The sequence below is a fragment of the Diadema setosum genome, chromosome 17, assembly GCF_964275005.1.
Source record: "Diadema setosum chromosome 17, eeDiaSeto1, whole genome shotgun sequence".
Classification (NCBI taxonomy): domain Eukaryota; kingdom Metazoa; phylum Echinodermata; class Echinoidea; order Diadematoida; family Diadematidae; genus Diadema; species Diadema setosum.
The window spans coordinates 27,009,558-27,026,852 of NC_092701.1; the positions used below are offsets into that span (position 1 = coordinate 27,009,558).

The following is a 17,295-nucleotide window of genomic DNA, read 5'->3' on the forward strand; positions in this document are numbered from 1 at the left end:
AACCGTTCCCCCATCCCTGTTCACAGTTCATTTGATTGGGTCAAGCAAAGGAATACTAGTTTTTTATGCCGCGTGTTTCCGTGCCTCTGCGCCTCCCTCTGAATACTGCTACCATACCAAGTGGCCGCGTGTGCGATCTATCCACACTGTGCATCAGCAGCAGCGGAGATACTTGATGCGGCCGTTGATTCCGCGGCCGTGATTTCTTGACCGGGCGGCGGGCCATAAAGTTAGGGTACCGGTACATTTGTGGCGTCGAACTGTTCCTCCACACTTTCTTGGGATTTTACGCGATAGCGATGGATGTCTTTGATGCAGGAGCTTCTTACAGTCCAGCTCCAGCGAGAGTTGAAGGGTGGCTTGAGGTGTTTGGTAAGTTCATCTAACAAGCTAGCTTTGAGCAAGTTTTAATGAATTATCAACAAGTTGTTGTGCGTCTGGGAGTGTGAACGACACTCCGCAGGTAGCGAGCGGCACTGCCGTCCTCCCTCTCAGCACCACACGTCCACGTCAAGGGTTGGGAATGGCACCGCCGCCTTGCCCCTGGGACTTGTTAGCCTGTGTGACACCAGCGTCTTAAATCTACATCATGTTTCGTGTTTTTTCACTTTTGAGGATGAATGTATCGCAACCTTATCACGTTGTCTGTATATTTAAATTTACAAAAATATTATTCTCACCCTTGATCTTGAGCCGGTGTACACCCAACCACATCACCGCACATTAGTACGCGTGTTGTGTTGGAGCATCCAGCAAGGTTTAATCAATACACATTCAAACATCTTGAATGGAAGAGAAATTTGAGCCCAAATTATCTCGTCTTGATCGAAATATTATGTAATGTCAAATCAATTTCTTATGATTAAATGGGTTTAAGAAAGAAAGTTTAGTATCAAATAAACAAGACTACTCATGTATTAATTTCTGAAAGATGACAGTTTAGGGCCTACCCTTAACTATAGATACACAGCCCAGTCGCTGTCAAGCATAATAACAGCGTCTGGTCGGGCTAGTTTACCCTATGGTTTGTATGAATTGTAAGATGAACATTTCTTACTATTAGTCTATTGGTCTTTGTGGATGTGAAATCTGACTCTTAAGTCTAAGGGAATAAATTATTATCACTATCAGTGAGAGTTGTGATTACACTTCAGGCACAACTACATCTTTCATTTTCAGTGCATGCATCTTCCAATAATTGGCATGGCATTGTATTCCAGCCAGTAATGTTAGAATCCCCATGTATACTGTATAATGTACTGATGGATGAAATGTAGAATCAGACAGCCCTCACAAAAGTCTTTCAAAATAATCAAATAAATACAAGAACTTCTTGGTCATATCTATGTTTTCACAATTTGTACAGTACAAGGTATTTGTGCCTTTGCACAACATTATGTTTTGGAGGAATTATGTCTATTAGGAACAGTGCAATTTTATTAGGTGAAGATTGATCTTTAGTCAGTTTAGTGTAGTAGAGACTCTATGATCGATCTTGTTTTAGTTTTAGCCAACTTTATAACAAATTCAGTATCTTCTGCTACAGCTTTGATGCTGTAGAACCCATTTGTCTTCTATGCAATTGTTTTTGTGATTTGTATACTTTTTTTTTGTTCAATATTCATCAAGACTTTTGTACATGTACATGTAGATTGACAAATTAGAAAATGTTGGTATTAAAGTCACTGTCAGTCAAGATCCTCAGTTATGGCTGAAAAGAGAAAGAAATATATCAATACTTATAAAAAGTTGGGGCAATAGTTCAGGATGTAGCACTCCCAGAGGCAAATACGAATTCAGTGTGATAAATCATTTCCAATGATTGTGTCTCATGAATATCAATTTTCATATCAGATAAAAGTTATCTGTATGTGGAAGTTTGTTGTGTATTGTTTTTAAAGGTCTGTATCGACAAAACACCTAACTGGATATTTACACTGTACATGTGTACTGTAGTTTTATACTTTCAAAAGTTTTGTGTCAGATTCACAGTGTAGAAAACTATGAAAACCTTATGTTTTCCTGACAATTCAAATGGCACTGTGTATACACCACAGTTGCATTGGGCAAGTTTGACCCTTGTTGGAAGGATTAAAGGAATTGAATAAGAAGCCCACACTATGACGTGGTTCAAATCCTACAAGAGTTGCAACACTTTAGCTGCATCCAGTTGGAAGGTCCTGTGTCCAGCACATGGTATCTCTATATTGCAAATGTATGTACAGTGACTCTGACCAGATTTGTTTGGAGAAAAAGAAAGAAAGAAAGAAAAACGCAACTACACTGTGCCCTTTGGCAAAAGCGAATGGAAAGGAGATATTTGCCCCCGCTGAATGGAGCACCTCCTAAATTGAGTGCGTCACATATCTAAGGGAGGTTTGCGTAGCGGAACGGAACGGAGAGAGCTGAGCTGCGGCTAATCCATCTCAGCTCTTCACTTGTTTGCCCCCCTCTATCAAAACCAGACCGAAATCTCACTCACGACAATGGGGGCTTAGCGGTTGTAAAGCGTTAATGTGCACTGGCTGGACAAGATGAAGACTTGTGCAGTGTGTAAGGAAGCACCGTGGTTTGTTTGACCTCTGTCCTCAGAGGCTCAAGTATGACAATAACTTGATAGAGATTTCAACAAGGCATGAATGCCTAGACGTGTATCATGTATTTTACCCCTTTATCAATACTTTGAATTCATGACAAATGCAAACAGATAGATTATAATTGAGATTTCATTTCCAGGTCCTGAGAAGCATAGTGTTGATTGATTACAGTGAAGATAGCATGAATCCAAACTGTCCTCATAAGTGTTGGGTTACAAGTGTGTGTAGAAAGAAATCAGGGTATGCCCCCACTTTGTTTCTATATCTACAGTGTACACCTTCTGGCTCTGAGCTGTACTATTAAACATCCCAGTAAATGCTCAAGGGCCCAGAATTAAAGATCTTACATTGATTAAAAGAAATAATAATGAAGTGGTACAAGGGAAATTATTTTTAAGAGGCCTTTTTTTTTTTTTTATTCCCCCCCCCCAAAAAAAAAGTATTAATTTATACAAACTTTACTCAAACACTGAACTTCACAGGTGTGAGTTAGTGTCGGGTTTATCTAGTGGTGTGATGAAAGAGTAAAGGAAGGAGATATAGACCGAAAGAGATCTCGAGAGAAAGAGAAACAAAGGATGGAATATGATAAAGTGGTGTAATTCTCTCAAAATTTTGATCTAGTTTCATCATGTATATAACAGTTTGGAAACCAAATATCTGTATTTCTTTAGATTCTGCAGACCTAATTGAAATGAGTACAGATAATCTTAAAGAGACTTTTTTTTTTTTTTGATCAGGGAAGTGGAGATACAAAATACACATTAGGGAATAATTTTCCAACTCACATTTGATTAGTAATTTCAGCTGATGAACAATATTTCAAATGGTATCGTGGACAAGTCTATATTATGGTAACTGCTACACAAGAGTTAGTGTGTAGCAGTGATGTGAAAATGCATAGCAAATTGTGATGCGATACAAGGAAAATTGTTCCCTGCACACATGTACTTGTTGAGAGAGAGCAAGTTTGTTTGAAAGGAGTAAGTGACAATAGTTACAAAGTCTATAATGAAGGAGATTACTGATTTTCAGATACTTCACCAGAAATTATACATTCAAAGCAGTTCATCTTGACAGCCCTCCTTTTTTTGGGGGGGGGGGGGAGAGGGGGCCTTTGCCTTTTTTTTTTTCTGTTCTTTTCTATTTTCCCCTGGTTACTGAGTCTCACTGTCTACGTTGACAGTGCCACTAAGGTTTCACCTAAAATAGAGGATTAGGGAGTTAGAGTAAATACAAAAGGGGGCATCCCTACAACAGGATTCCAAAAGCTATACAGTAAATGCAACAGCAGATAGCGTGACATAGTTAGAAGTAGAAGTGTCAGAGAAAATGTGAATCAGTAAAAACTCTGGCTCCGAGAAATGAAGGAGTTTGTGTAGTTACAAATTAGAAGGGCTATCATGCATCAGCGGGAGATACACTGTAGGCCTACAATCTTTGGTGTCCAGATAATTCAATAGTGGAAATGGACAGTTCCATCGTGGAAAGACCCCGGTTTCAGTGATGTTAGATAGAAGAACAAAAGTTGTTGATAACTCACTTCATGGCTACACTGTATTCCATCAATTTACAGAAGAGATAATAATTCACCATTATCAAGAGTCATTATTTATAATGTATTCTCATTGAAGATAGTTTTTTAAGAATTCTTTACCACCAGAAAGTCAAGGGTTTTTGTTTTTGTTTTTGTTTTTATTTTTCTTGTTCACAGTGTATACTCGATGAAAACACTGAAGAAATAGAGAAAAAAAAGAAGAAGAAAATATTTCTTATCAGTCTTACTATGTTATTTTAATTTTATGCCTATTCTGGTTTTATCACAACTTTTGCATTATGTGAATATCTGACAAATCTCTCATGGCACTGTTGAAGTTTGTACTGTGTATAGACAGTTTGAGCAGAATTTTGTGATAAAAAGGTTTCCATGAAATATCAAAAAAGGTGCAGATTAATCAAGGCATAATTTATGAGCATTCCATCTACCACAGATGTGAATGTTCACGGGATTTCAGCAGAGGTTTTAATTACGTTGTACTGTTTCTTTCATGAATCCATGGTTTGCATTTATACCGTTAATCACCAACAGCTCAGCTAATATTGACATATGGAGCGAACATGTGGTCAAGAAGCAGTGCTCAGCTAATCAGTATGAAACAGTAAAGAGGGAGGTAGAGGCAGTTTTTTGCATGCTTGAGTTTGTCGTGCAAGACTCAACAACAAATCTTATATTTGGTACAGTGTTTAAATGTCTTTATAAATCCAGTTTTACTTAAACACTGGTTTGATATACAGTTGAACCTCTCGTATCCGGACAAGTCGGGACCGGGGCTCATCCGGATAAGGGATTTGGCCGGATACGGGAGACTCAATGCTTTATACATGTACATATACATACACATGTACTGATGTAGCCCATTGTAGTACCACATGTAGTAATGTGTATACTGCAATCTTTTCATTGTTAAATTTGGGGATGTTTAGGGATGTTGAAATGTCTGGAGGTAAGCAATTTGGAAGGAAATTTGATGTAATGTATGTTAATCATGTTGGAAGTAATATGTAATTCATGTGTGTTTGGGTAGGAGTTGTCAAGGAGTTGGGAATCCCCCTTTCCTCCCGTAATTATTTTAAAAAAAAATCACGGCGAGATTGCGTCCGTATAATAGAGAGATCCGGATAAAGGGAGGCCGGATAAGAGAGGTTCAACTGTACTGATATGTCATAGATATTGCCATAAATTAAAGGAACCAAGTTGCCATATTTCTGAGGTGGTTCCCCACCCCACTGAACATTATTCTCTAAAAAAATTGAGTGAGAGTGTTCATTTTCACTCATTTTGGCGTAACCTCGAGGATTACTCGAGGATTTTGGAGTGATCGCTGAGGTCACTTCGAAATGAGTGAAAATAAACAATTTCACTCAAAATTCACTCCAATTTCACTCTAAACTTACTCTTTTCTGTTATTCACTCCTTCAAGAGTGAACATTTTCACTCGATTTTTTTATTATTGTTATTATTTTTTTTTTTAGAGAGTAGATTCCCTACCCCCACCTGTTTTTTTTTAAAGGTTGCTGTTCTCTCACATGTCATGCAATAACTAAAGCTCTGCTCCAACCTGGGGGTTGATTGCAGAGCTCATTGTTTCTAGACAACAGCCTGAAGTCAGCCCTAACTTTCAAGGAAATGTCTTGCACGATGTCAGCTGTCAGTTTTCTTGTTCACAAATGAAGCAGTCAACAAAACTGTGAAAGCGTGGAAGACTATTAGCATAATGTACACCCTGCACGGCAAACACAGTAAAAGGTAGCCAAGCAAGACACTGTGTTAGAGTCATTTTTATTGCAGCAATCTGCTACAAAATACTGTCTCAGTGCAGTGTGTTTACAGTGACAGCCTTCTTGTTGAATTGGCACACACATTTATTTCAAATACACTGTACATCATTGTGAAAAGGAGGCAGATTGTACAGCCTCATTGAGGATGGTTTCTTTGTACCAGAGTACAACTTTGGAAAGACAAAGTAGAGGATATTTAGAACAATTATGTACTCTTGAGAAGTCAAACAGAAATCATACTTGGAAATAAATGAGTTTCCTGTGCTCTATAATTTCAGAGATTCATTCTTTGTATTATTAGCTCAAAGCCCAGATGCCAAGTGAAAATGGTGACATCGTCCTGAAAGAAAAAGAAAAAAAAAGGATGAAATATTATGTAGGTGTGTGTGACAAAAGTTTTCATTTATACCCACCTTGGTTCCACTGGTCTAGAAGTAATTCAAATCAAATAGAATCCAGCCAAACTAAAGTCTGTGTGCTCATAACAAGGGGAGTGGCATTACTGTGGGGACCGTCAGGTATTTTGCCGAATACTATATTTAAAGAAGGTGCCATAATTCAGGTGGCTCTTTATATTCCCTATAACTGTACATATTTGCAAAATGGAGTGGCACAAACTGCACGTATTGCCAGTAGAATGGGCACGGTGATGTATCGTGCGGAGTTGTAAAAGAGCAATTGTGGTATCAGTTTGTCAACGCTGAATGATGGTGGAAAACTTCAAACGCTCAGTTGTTGCCCGCCTGCAAGCGAGGGACAATCCATTGCGCGGTTTCACAGCAGCAAAAGAGCTTGTGCTTTTGAAATATATTCCTGGTATGATATATGTGCTATTGTAATGAGCTGTGGAGTGTTCAGACAATAGTGTTTAGAGCAAATGTTTTATAGAGTTTGGAGTGCATTCAGACTTGAAAACATTACTCAATTGACACAAGTTGTATATTTCTAAACAGATGCAGCAACAAGCTTTATTATAAGTGTGGAAGCCCCAACTATCTCTCAGAAAAAATGCTGAAAGGGGTTAAACTCAATGCCCGAGGGCAGCAAAGACTCAATAGAATCGCATGGCAAATGTCTGAATTATCCAGATGGCTCTTTTCAAATATCGTCTGTGGTGCGATTTGCAGAGGCCGAGAAGTTGGATGAGTTTAAAATCAGTGGACAGGTAGAAAAAGTTTTTTTTTTTGTCAGTGCACCTGTAATCTGCAGGAATTCTCGTCATAAGATTAGGTTTGATTGATGGTAATCAGGGTGCATGACCCCTTTTGATCTTTTCTCATCCCCCAAAGTTCAACTTCAGGTGATTCTCAAAACCAAGTTAGCACGGTACATGTATGCCTACAATGTAACTTTGTATGTTGAAATGCTGCACACACATGCAGTTTGTTAGTGCCGGCATTATAAAGTAATTGCTTTGCAATCATAAGGCCGTTGTGAAATACTGGCATTAGTCCATTTTTATGTGATCATTCTATGTAAGGTACAACGGTATGTGTGTGTGTGTGTGTGGGGGGGGGGGGGGGTTGCAGAAGAGAATCTGGGGTAGACAGCCTAATACAATAGACAATCTATTTCATCTTCTTCCAGAACAGAGAAAAAGCAAACAAACATGGTTCTTAAAGAGGAAATCCACCCAAAAATAAATAAACTTCAAAAGAAAGAGAAAGATATTTCCTACAGAACAATACAAGAATGAAAAAAATCAAATAAGAAATAAGGAAGATATGACATTTTGAAATTTCACATTTTTTTTTGAAAACATTTCTTGACCAGTCTTTATGAATATTCAAATCAGCAAGTTCATGATGTTATGCTCTTACAATTTCTTATTCATTTCATATACTGAAATGACAAAAATCTCATATTTCAGCTGTGTATGGTGAAAACCACCTAAAATAAAAGAAATAAAAAAAGAGCCACAAATGTTTCTCTGATATACATGTACATTGTATCTTGGTATGGGAACCTGATTTACAAGTATTAATAGCTCAAGATAAAAACTTTTCGGAATTTCATATAACATGTATGTAAGAAAAATTTTGAGGGTATGACATCGTCACCTCGCTCATTTGAATATTCATAGGGACTGGTCAAGTAATGTTTTCCAATAAGATGTGAAATTTCAAAATGTCATATCTCTGAATATTTTTTCTGTTTTTTCTTCTTGTCCTAGTGGGTTTTGATAATAACCACAGAAAGCTGTATACCATACGATATTGATAGCTATTGTACGTAAAGGAAGACCTGAAAGACAAGATGAAGTGGCCAAGAAATGCTTCTGGACTCGAGGAGATGGACACGAGAGTCTGAGATTTAATTTCCGCCCGCTACGCCTGGCTCCTCCCCATTGCCCCCATTCTGTGCCTTCTGAAATTAAAACTGATATCACACAGTCCATCTCGGAGCTGACGCTGCCGGGGGCAGGTATACGGGCTCATATCCCTAGATCCCACCGCAACGTCTCCCCAAATCCACCCACGAGCATTGCAATGAATAAAATTCTTCATATTTTAGTGATTGTTTTACGTGTTGATGGCGCGAGTCCTGATCGCTGGTAGAGATTGCAATGTAAACATCAAGGATCAAGCTTAGGAATATAAATAACAACCTCACATACTGTACTCTTAGCCAGAGGCAACCTGAACTCATTGTTTGGCAATTGAAATGTGACAGGCACTTGTCTGTCAAAGTATTAGGCACCAACCCAGTTGGCTGTTTTGGCCTGGGGTTAAAAAGAAAAGAAAAATTATAAAGAGTGTTTTTAATCCCTTGTTTTTCTCACAAGAAGCAATAGCTCTCAGTCTTCATTGTTGCAAATGAAGTTGTGGTATATACTTATATTGCCATAAGCATGGCTTTAAAGGCTTTTCATAGTAAAGTCTAGGTCTGTTCTCATTTCGAAATATCACAACATTAAAGATACCAAGTATTGTTTACCATTGGGGGCAATGACGAAAAAGATGTACATGAGTTATCACATTTAATTGATGCATATATGTAGGTCAGTTGTATCACAAAATTCCTACCATATAAAAAATTTTGCAATAAAGCCTAAAATATAAGGAGATATCATTGTTTTTCTCAATAGACCATAACTATAGAAAATCTATTTGTGAAACAGTTTTATTGTAACTTTTCCTCACATTTTGTATTAGCAAGACTTAACATTGATTACAACTGTATATGGATTAACATTTTTGCATTGGTTGTTTCTATAACTATCTCACATTTTAGAACTATTTTAAAGCACTAAAGCTGGTTTTAAAGCTGTTTTTTTTTTTTTTTTGGTTTCATCTGTAATTGGTAAATAATGCCTTTAAATGTCACAACATTGGACTTTCCAGTCCCCTGGCAATAGAAAATCCCAACTAGGTTGTGGTGCAAGAGAGAGAAAGAGAGAGAGAGAGAGAAAAAAAAGCTAAGAGTTCTACACACATTTGATGAGCAATTAACTGAACCATGTGCTGCAGTCAATGTTCTATAAAATTGTAACGACACATTGTAGCCAACCTGTACACCTTTTTGCATCATAACCCAGAGGATGTGATTTGAAGGCACTTGATGAATACAGCAAGTATGTCACAATTTTTCTTTGGTGAGTGTTTTCATGGCAAATGGTCATATCTCACCTTGTGCAGAATTGTAGATAAATCACACTTTTAATCTGTGATTCCTGCTGATGTCACAAAATTTTCAAATTGCAGAGTGAACTGCCCTTCTATTTTTGGGTGCCTAAAAGAGATACTGGTCCACTGATTTGTATATTGCAATATTTGTACACTTGTATGTTTTACACATGGCACAAAAAGGAACACATTCTATTTTGTGGCGAGTTGAGAGTATTATATTCATTCCCATAATTCCCATAATTCATTAATCATAAATAATGAAAAATTAGATTTGAGCTGATTTTAAATGCTTTATGGCTGGGAGGAGAAGTCAGTCAGTTGTTGAATGATGATATTTCTTCATTTCCTGTGCCAAATACACTCCTTTATATCAAACAAATGTAAGAAATAGAAATTAATTTGCTACATGTGTTGTTAACCCATTGAGGATGCTTAATATTGCTACAATACGCATTTCCCGTCTGAGAGACTCCTGCCCGAGTATACTCAGGACTCGTCCTCAACGGGTTAAACAAGCTCGGATATACATGTGTATAGCAAAATGTGTGATATAGCAAGATAATCTTGCAGGTCCCATACCTTTTATATTCTTATATATTTATCTCTAATATATCAAAGGAGATAAATTTTAATATGTGATATAAGGAGAAAATTTCAGTGGTCCCAAGCAGCTCATTGTAATGAGGTTCCCCTGTCCCTGGAAACAGACAAGGATTGAGCAAACTACTTCTTGATAGCATGAATAGAACCTTTATTCGTGTTAGTCAGCCATGTCCGATCTTCAGGCAAGTGCAGCTTTCATTCTTGTTTGAGATTCTGTATGCCATTGCTTGATTGCTCTGTTTTCGCACCCACCATGGTGCCTGATCAAAGAAGTTCGTGTATAGGGTGATAGGTACCTATTTTTTTAATTCTTTAGGTGCAAAGCTTTGTTGCTAACATGGAATGAATGCCTCAATAATTCTCTGGTTTTGCTGCGGTGAGGAGGAACCTTCATTTTAATCTCGCTGATCCCCTAGACGAAGTCAAATGTCTGAGAATGGTAAAGGCGATTGTGCAAGGCTGACTTAACACCTTGTGCCATCCTGATTGTGTTTGGTTTTTTATCTATTCCTTTTTTTGTGTGTGACCTCTCGGTGATCTGGATTTTTTATATGTGTCTGTATTCAATTGTGTGTGTGTGTGTGTGTGTGTGTGTGTGACATCTACAGTACGATGGCGTTCTTGTGGGTGTGTGTACAAAACTGTACCATATATTGTATTTCTGACTTTATTCTTTTGGGTATGATATGATGATATGATTGACCTTTTGTGTTCGTGTGTGTTTGTGTGTGTGTGTGTTTGTGAGTGTTTCTGTTTTTTGTGTGTAACATTTGATTTGGCTTTATTGGTATGTGCATGTGTGTACTGTGTGTTCGTGTATGTGTGTTTCTGTTTATAGAATTTCCTCTGGGAGGAGAAGTAAAGAATTTTTCTATTTGCAATTCAATGTAGGAAGTGCTCACTCTACAAAGATGACTGGTAGAGTAGTAAATTCATAAATTTACATGAAGTGAGTGATATTACATTTGTACTTAATGATGTTCTATAGATGTCCTTCACAGTAGCTTTGCTTGCTTGCCAAATTTGATTCCATTTTTTATTTCTTTTAAAAACTGTAATTCACCATTTGATACTGAAAGAGAATCCTTATGTTGTGCCATTAGATTTCATTTCTCAACATCCCACAAACTGTTCTCGAAGTTGTTCCTTTTATGCCACTTCCATCATGTATGTATGTATGTGTGTGTGTGTGTGTGTGTGTGTGTGTGTGCAACAAAAACAAACTTTGATTACGATGCTTCTGAGATGTGCATACCATGCTATGAGGCTTGGGAAAGGGGGGGGGGGGGAGGAAGGAGGGGAAGGGGGATCCCCTCTCTCAAGATTACCCATAATCCAGTGTTTATTGTGTTGTGTGGGGAGTGCTGTGGGAACATTATTCAGGGGGTCATGACTGTGTGCCCTGAACACCTACCTGTTTGAAGTTGGCTTGGCAACCTGGGGGAGAGGCTTTCATCATCCGTTTTATTCCTCTCAAAGACTTCCAGGCATCCATTCTTATAGTGAGGACCCCTGGCCTTTGGTGCTACAGTGTACATATCAGATGTCCCAGTCCAAAGGGATGTTCACCTTTCATATTATTATCATCAATCTGATGTATAACTCATCATTGAATGGAGAGAACTTGGCTATCTTAACCAAGAGTTTCATTCATAATGTTGCTTAAATGATAAAACAAACAGTTTTTTGTCACTGGGTAACCATCACTGATAATATCCAGACCCCCCAAAACAAAACAAAACAAAACAAAACAAAACAAAACAAAACAAAAATAAGGTAAAATGAAATTAGACAAAATGAAATGAAATGAAATAAAACAAAACAAAACAAAAAACAGCAATGGAACAACATATCAATGTGCATGATAACACAATCATGAGTGTTCATCAAATGTTTAGTGTATGCATCTAGAGCGTAGAATGCTGTATACCTTTAATCAAATCTGACTTTTCCCTTTTTATAATGACTTAAACATTTTCATTTCACAATACAGTACAATGTACTTCACAGATACATTTTCAGAGCTTACAGTTTATATTTGTTTTCCCAACACGTAACAATTTGCTGAGAAAATCTACAAAGCTACAATGTATTGTAGTTTGGAGATAGAGATTGGGCTCAATGTTTTTCATGTACAACTAAATAGAGTCCATGCTTTGCGCTGACAGAGCATTGTCAATACATTACTACAGAAATTGAATAGCGCAGCTGCTATCTGAGTTTTTACATTAATATGCGATAGCTAGAATTGGATTCCCATGTAGTCTACACTCTGTCGGTGGCTGTCGGTAAACATCAAACATGTATGATCCCAGCAGTTTCCTTGAGGTTTTGCCGAAAACAACATATCATATGAAAACATTACACTCTTTCTTGCAGATGTTTGACGATCTCATGTTTGCACAGGCATCCACCTAACCCCCCCCCCAGCTTTTACAACCATAAATTGTGAGAGGTATCATCACAGAAAAGTGAAAGTGGCAGTCGCACAGACAATCTCTGGCTTGCCATCTGTCTATTTTTTGTTTTTTATTTTTCTCCAGGAATAGCCCAAAAGACATCATATGAAGTAACCCTGTTGCGTGGAATTTTATGAATCATCCATGTCAACACATACTCAATACTGACTTTATGATAGGAATGATGTTTAGACCACCCTGTTTGTGCCTGTCTATCCATTAAACTGTATCTGTTGTGATATTCTCCATTAAAACAAACATATGTTGAATAAAAAACAGTTTTGAGGACTTATTTCTACTCTATGGGTTTTTATCTTTCAGGGTTCCATTTCATAAAACTTGTAAATCAGTAACAATTGCCACATTTCTATGATGAATTTGCTCACAGCCAATCAGATGCAAGGATTTCAGTAGCTTATATTAACTATCATAACTTGTAACTGATAACAAGTTTTATGAATGGGACCCAAGTAATACAAATGCAGGTCCATGTTTAAAAAAAAGAAAGAAAATAGGCTTACATGTTCAACTAACAAAAGGAAAAAAAAAAACAAAAAACAAACAAACAAACAAACAATAAAACAAAACAAAACAAAAACAAACACAAACAAATCAAGTCCCCCTGACATATTGATGTGATTCTGTTTTCCATCCTTCATTTTCTATTTAAAGCCATCACATTTGTTTGTTTGTTTGTTTGTTTGTTTTTGGTATAAATATGCATTATGACATGTGAATCATGTCTCCTTTTCATAATATCAACAAACACACAGCCACCCACACAGACGTACCCAAAGACAGTTTAGGATATTATTTTCTTCCTGGCCATTTCAAGAGAGGAACAAAACTTTGCAATTTTATCCCTGCTTCCCAACCTTCCCAAGTCAGCTCAGTTGTCTTTTTTTTTTTCATCTTTTTCTTCTTCATGTTGTTGTGAGTCATACAGGGGAGTGCACTCCCTGGCTCCCTGCATTGTTCCCTGTAATTTTGTCAAAAACCCATAAAAAAGTCCCTTTGACAATAAAACAATTCTTTCCAGTCTCCATGTTTCTCTCTTTTTGAATCAGCCACTGTCAAACATCGGTATTACACCCTCTTTTGAAATAGACATGAAGGTAAAAAAAAAACAACAACAAACAAAAACAACAACTTTGCAGAAATATTTGAAACTTATTGAGTCTATTCTTTTTCAGTCATGCCTCTTTTTTTGTTTTGTTAGTGATGTAGAAAATAACTGATATCTTAAGAGCTCTGTTTGAATGAACATGTTTTTATTGTTAATAAAACAAATAAGTGGAAACGCAAACAAACACGACACACAACCTTCAGAGCACATACGTGGATGCTTTAAAATGCTTGTCCTGTTTAAAAAAAAACAACAACAAAGAAATCACCTGTGGGTCACATGATCATCGTAGTTCCGTTGTTGTTTTTGTTGTTAGCATGTAGAGATTAGCCTGCACGTGCACACAAGACATTGTGGGAATTTTTGAGCATCTGTAGGCTATGATACCACTGAACGATGACTTAACGGTCATAGTACCAGACACATCACTATAATCACATTATGGTTTGTGACATTTATGCAAGAATTTTTTTTTCCTCTTCTGGAGGAACAGAGAGGATATTATGGGAAAAGTTGAAAAAGAAATTAAAGGAGATACATTAATACATGACTCTCATATTTTTACCTTTAGTGCAGTAGCCAATGTATGTCATCTTAAAGGATGAGTACAGGTTGTATGTTTTTGTATTGTGTCAGGAACAGAATTATACATTCTTTCTTTTCTTCCATAATGTTGAATACAAAAGAACGCATCATCTTACGCACCTACAAGTTGAAAAAAGCTACAAAAATGCAAGGAATTTGTTTTTAATAGTGTTTAGAGGATCTACATTGAATGTCTTGGTGTGCGCTTGTACTCTTGGCAACCATTCTACAATTACATACCTTTTCCAATGGTTTGTACATGAAAAGAATAACATACTGTAAAACCAAAAATGTCACAAATTTTGCGCGGAGCCAAGATTCACAAAAGTAATATGCATACGAAAAGTTTTTGTCTACGCATGCATCGGATACCATTGGCAATATTCGTGAAAGTTTCTTGCAGCAAATGTTTCTTGTTTAATACAGGAAATCACTTTTTACCAGTAATTTGTTTACTATAGCCCCTCCCGACCACAGTCATAAAATCGTTGCAACTTCAGACTATTTCGGGCTATTTGCCATGAATTTAACCCTTCTCTGTTTTGAAAGGAAAAAGGAATAGTGCAAGATATAAGAGTGTGATGTTAAGTATTTCACTGCTACAAAATCACATAAGGATTTCATACATGGGGATGTCTTTATTTGAAGAGCTGCCACATTTAAAATGATGATCTTTGTAGCAGTGACCCCTTTCAAGTCACAAATACACATGTGCTTGTACAATGTATAACGACAGTACGGACCAAAAATGTTAAAAGATAATGGGCTTGCTAGCTCTAGAGCTGTATCCATTGTGGGATTGTTTGCCTTCCAATTTTAAAGCCATCGCCCTCCGACAAAGACGAAGCGAAATCCTCCTCTGTACCCCCGGAATTCCTTCGGATTGAGTTGCAAAGACCGTGAACCGGTCTGCGATGACAAAACCACGGCAACCAAGGATGACAAGATTCAGTCCGATTCCTATCAGCGACAATCATTCGGAATTATGGCGGAAGTGAAAAGAAAAGAAAAAGTCTCCAAACAGTGATTATCAAAGTTGTCTCAAAGGAAAAGAACAACCAGTTGAAACAGCTTGAAATGGTTGTCAAAGTTTTGATATACTGCCTTTTTTATTTTGTTTTGTTTTTTCTTTCTTCTTGAAGGGACCAGGGAGTGTGAAAAAAACCACAAGGATGATTTTAGGCTAGCAAAGACATTTATTAAAAAGATGGATGCTTCGACAGATTCCATAAAATGACATTTTTTTCAATAGATGCTAATCCTACTGACCTTTCCTTTCTTTTCATGGGGGGGGGGGGTGTGGGTTGGGTTATAAAGAAAATGAAACAAACTTTAAAGGCATAATTCACCATTTGCAGAAGAAACAAAAACCCAGCATAAGTGCTTTAAAATAGTGCCAAGATGTGAGTTAGGGATGAAACAACCACTGTAAAAATTTGAATCCGTATAATCGATGTTAAGTATTGATAAAAACACAAAATGTGAACAGTAGTTATAATAAAAATGTTTTCAGACTATAAAACTGTCTACAGTTACGGTTTAATGAGAAAAATACTGATACCTCCTTATATTTTAAGCTTTATAGCAAAAATTTTATTTGGTAGGATGTTTTGTGATACAACAGACCTACACATATGCATTAAATGTGATATCTTGAACATTTTTTTTTTTTTATCACTGCTCCCAAAGGTAAACAGGACCTTTAATGCTAGAAATGCTTTTGAGTAGCTCACTAATATAATAGGGTTGATACATTAACCAGTGCTCTTGTGTTGACAAATCCTCATTGCCATTCTCATTAAAAAGTCTACTTAAAAAAGACAAACCTCCACCTGTGTAGAAGACCTCCATCACTGCATCCCTCAGGGAGGTGGGAGGTAATTATGTGTATTATGTTTTGGGTTGTGTATGTGTGCACCCATCCATTTATACAGTGCACAAACCATGCCCATAATTTCGTTTTTACAATTAACAACAACAACGACAACAACAACAAAATCATCAAGGCAGATCTTAATGACACCTAGCCTAGGTATGCTACGTATGCAGATCTCAATGGGCTGATTAGATTCTTATTGAAATCCTATAGAGTCATCTATGCCTGAAAATGTCGTGTATATCTGGCTATGAATTTAGATCACATTGTCCAGTGCCAGTATTACCTGGTAGGAATGGTGGGAGTCCAGATAGCTAGTAGCCTACATGAAATGACGCATCAAAGGTTAAAGGTCAAAGGCCAAGATCATAGGTCACTGTACCAGGGCTTGAAATATGATTTACCACCAATGAATTCATCTTGGGATGTGTGATGATGATAATGTTGTAGGAAAGATAGAAATGAACAAATAATTCATGGCCTATTGTGACAGGTTTGGTCATCAAAATTCAGATTACAAATTTTCTATTTTGGTAGTAAATTTTGCCAGGGAAATCAATAGTACTGTTGGTTTGTTGAATGAAAAGTATCTTGGAAAATGTTTTCTTGGAGCGAAAGGGGATAAAGGTCAATTTGTGAGGTCAGAAGTCTAGATCCATCAACTTTGTCAAAGTGTATAAAGAGAAGGGCCATGCATGTACACTATGGCAGATGTTATACGGATTGTGTGAGGCATAGGCAATACAGGTGGCTGGCACTGCAGTGAAATTGTTCAGTTGTTTCTTGACACTCTAATTTAGTGTAAAGTATTGTGACTTGGCTCACCTACATTTTTTTTTTAATGCAAACTGAGTGATTTCTAGAGACACAGAACCTAGTTTTACCATTTTGAAGGACTTCCCTCATTTTCTATTCTTTTCTTTTTCCTCCTGTAATTGATGAGTACCCAGTGGGAAAATATTGAAATCCAGAGTTCAAATATTGTAGTAGTTCTGTGTTGCAGATGTTACGGAGCAAGTGGCAGGGATCCATACAAAGTGTATTTCTAGGACGTCTGTCAGTAAATAGACAGTGGGTATTC

At 37.1% G+C, this 17,295-nt stretch overlaps 1 protein-coding gene across 1 annotated transcript in view; it reads left to right on the plus strand.

Moving 5' to 3' along the window:
- The first annotated feature begins 260 nt into the window (after nucleotides 1–260).
- LOC140240893 (uncharacterized) overlaps nucleotides 261–17,295 on the plus strand; it is a 338,767-nt gene continuing 321,732 nt past the window's right edge. The window contains exon 1 of the mRNA XM_072320671.1: nucleotides 261–372. Within this exon, the coding sequence (XP_072176772.1) occupies nucleotides 300–372 (73 nt within the window). The 5' untranslated portion in view covers nucleotides 261–299. The remainder of the gene's footprint in view (nucleotides 373–17,295) is intronic.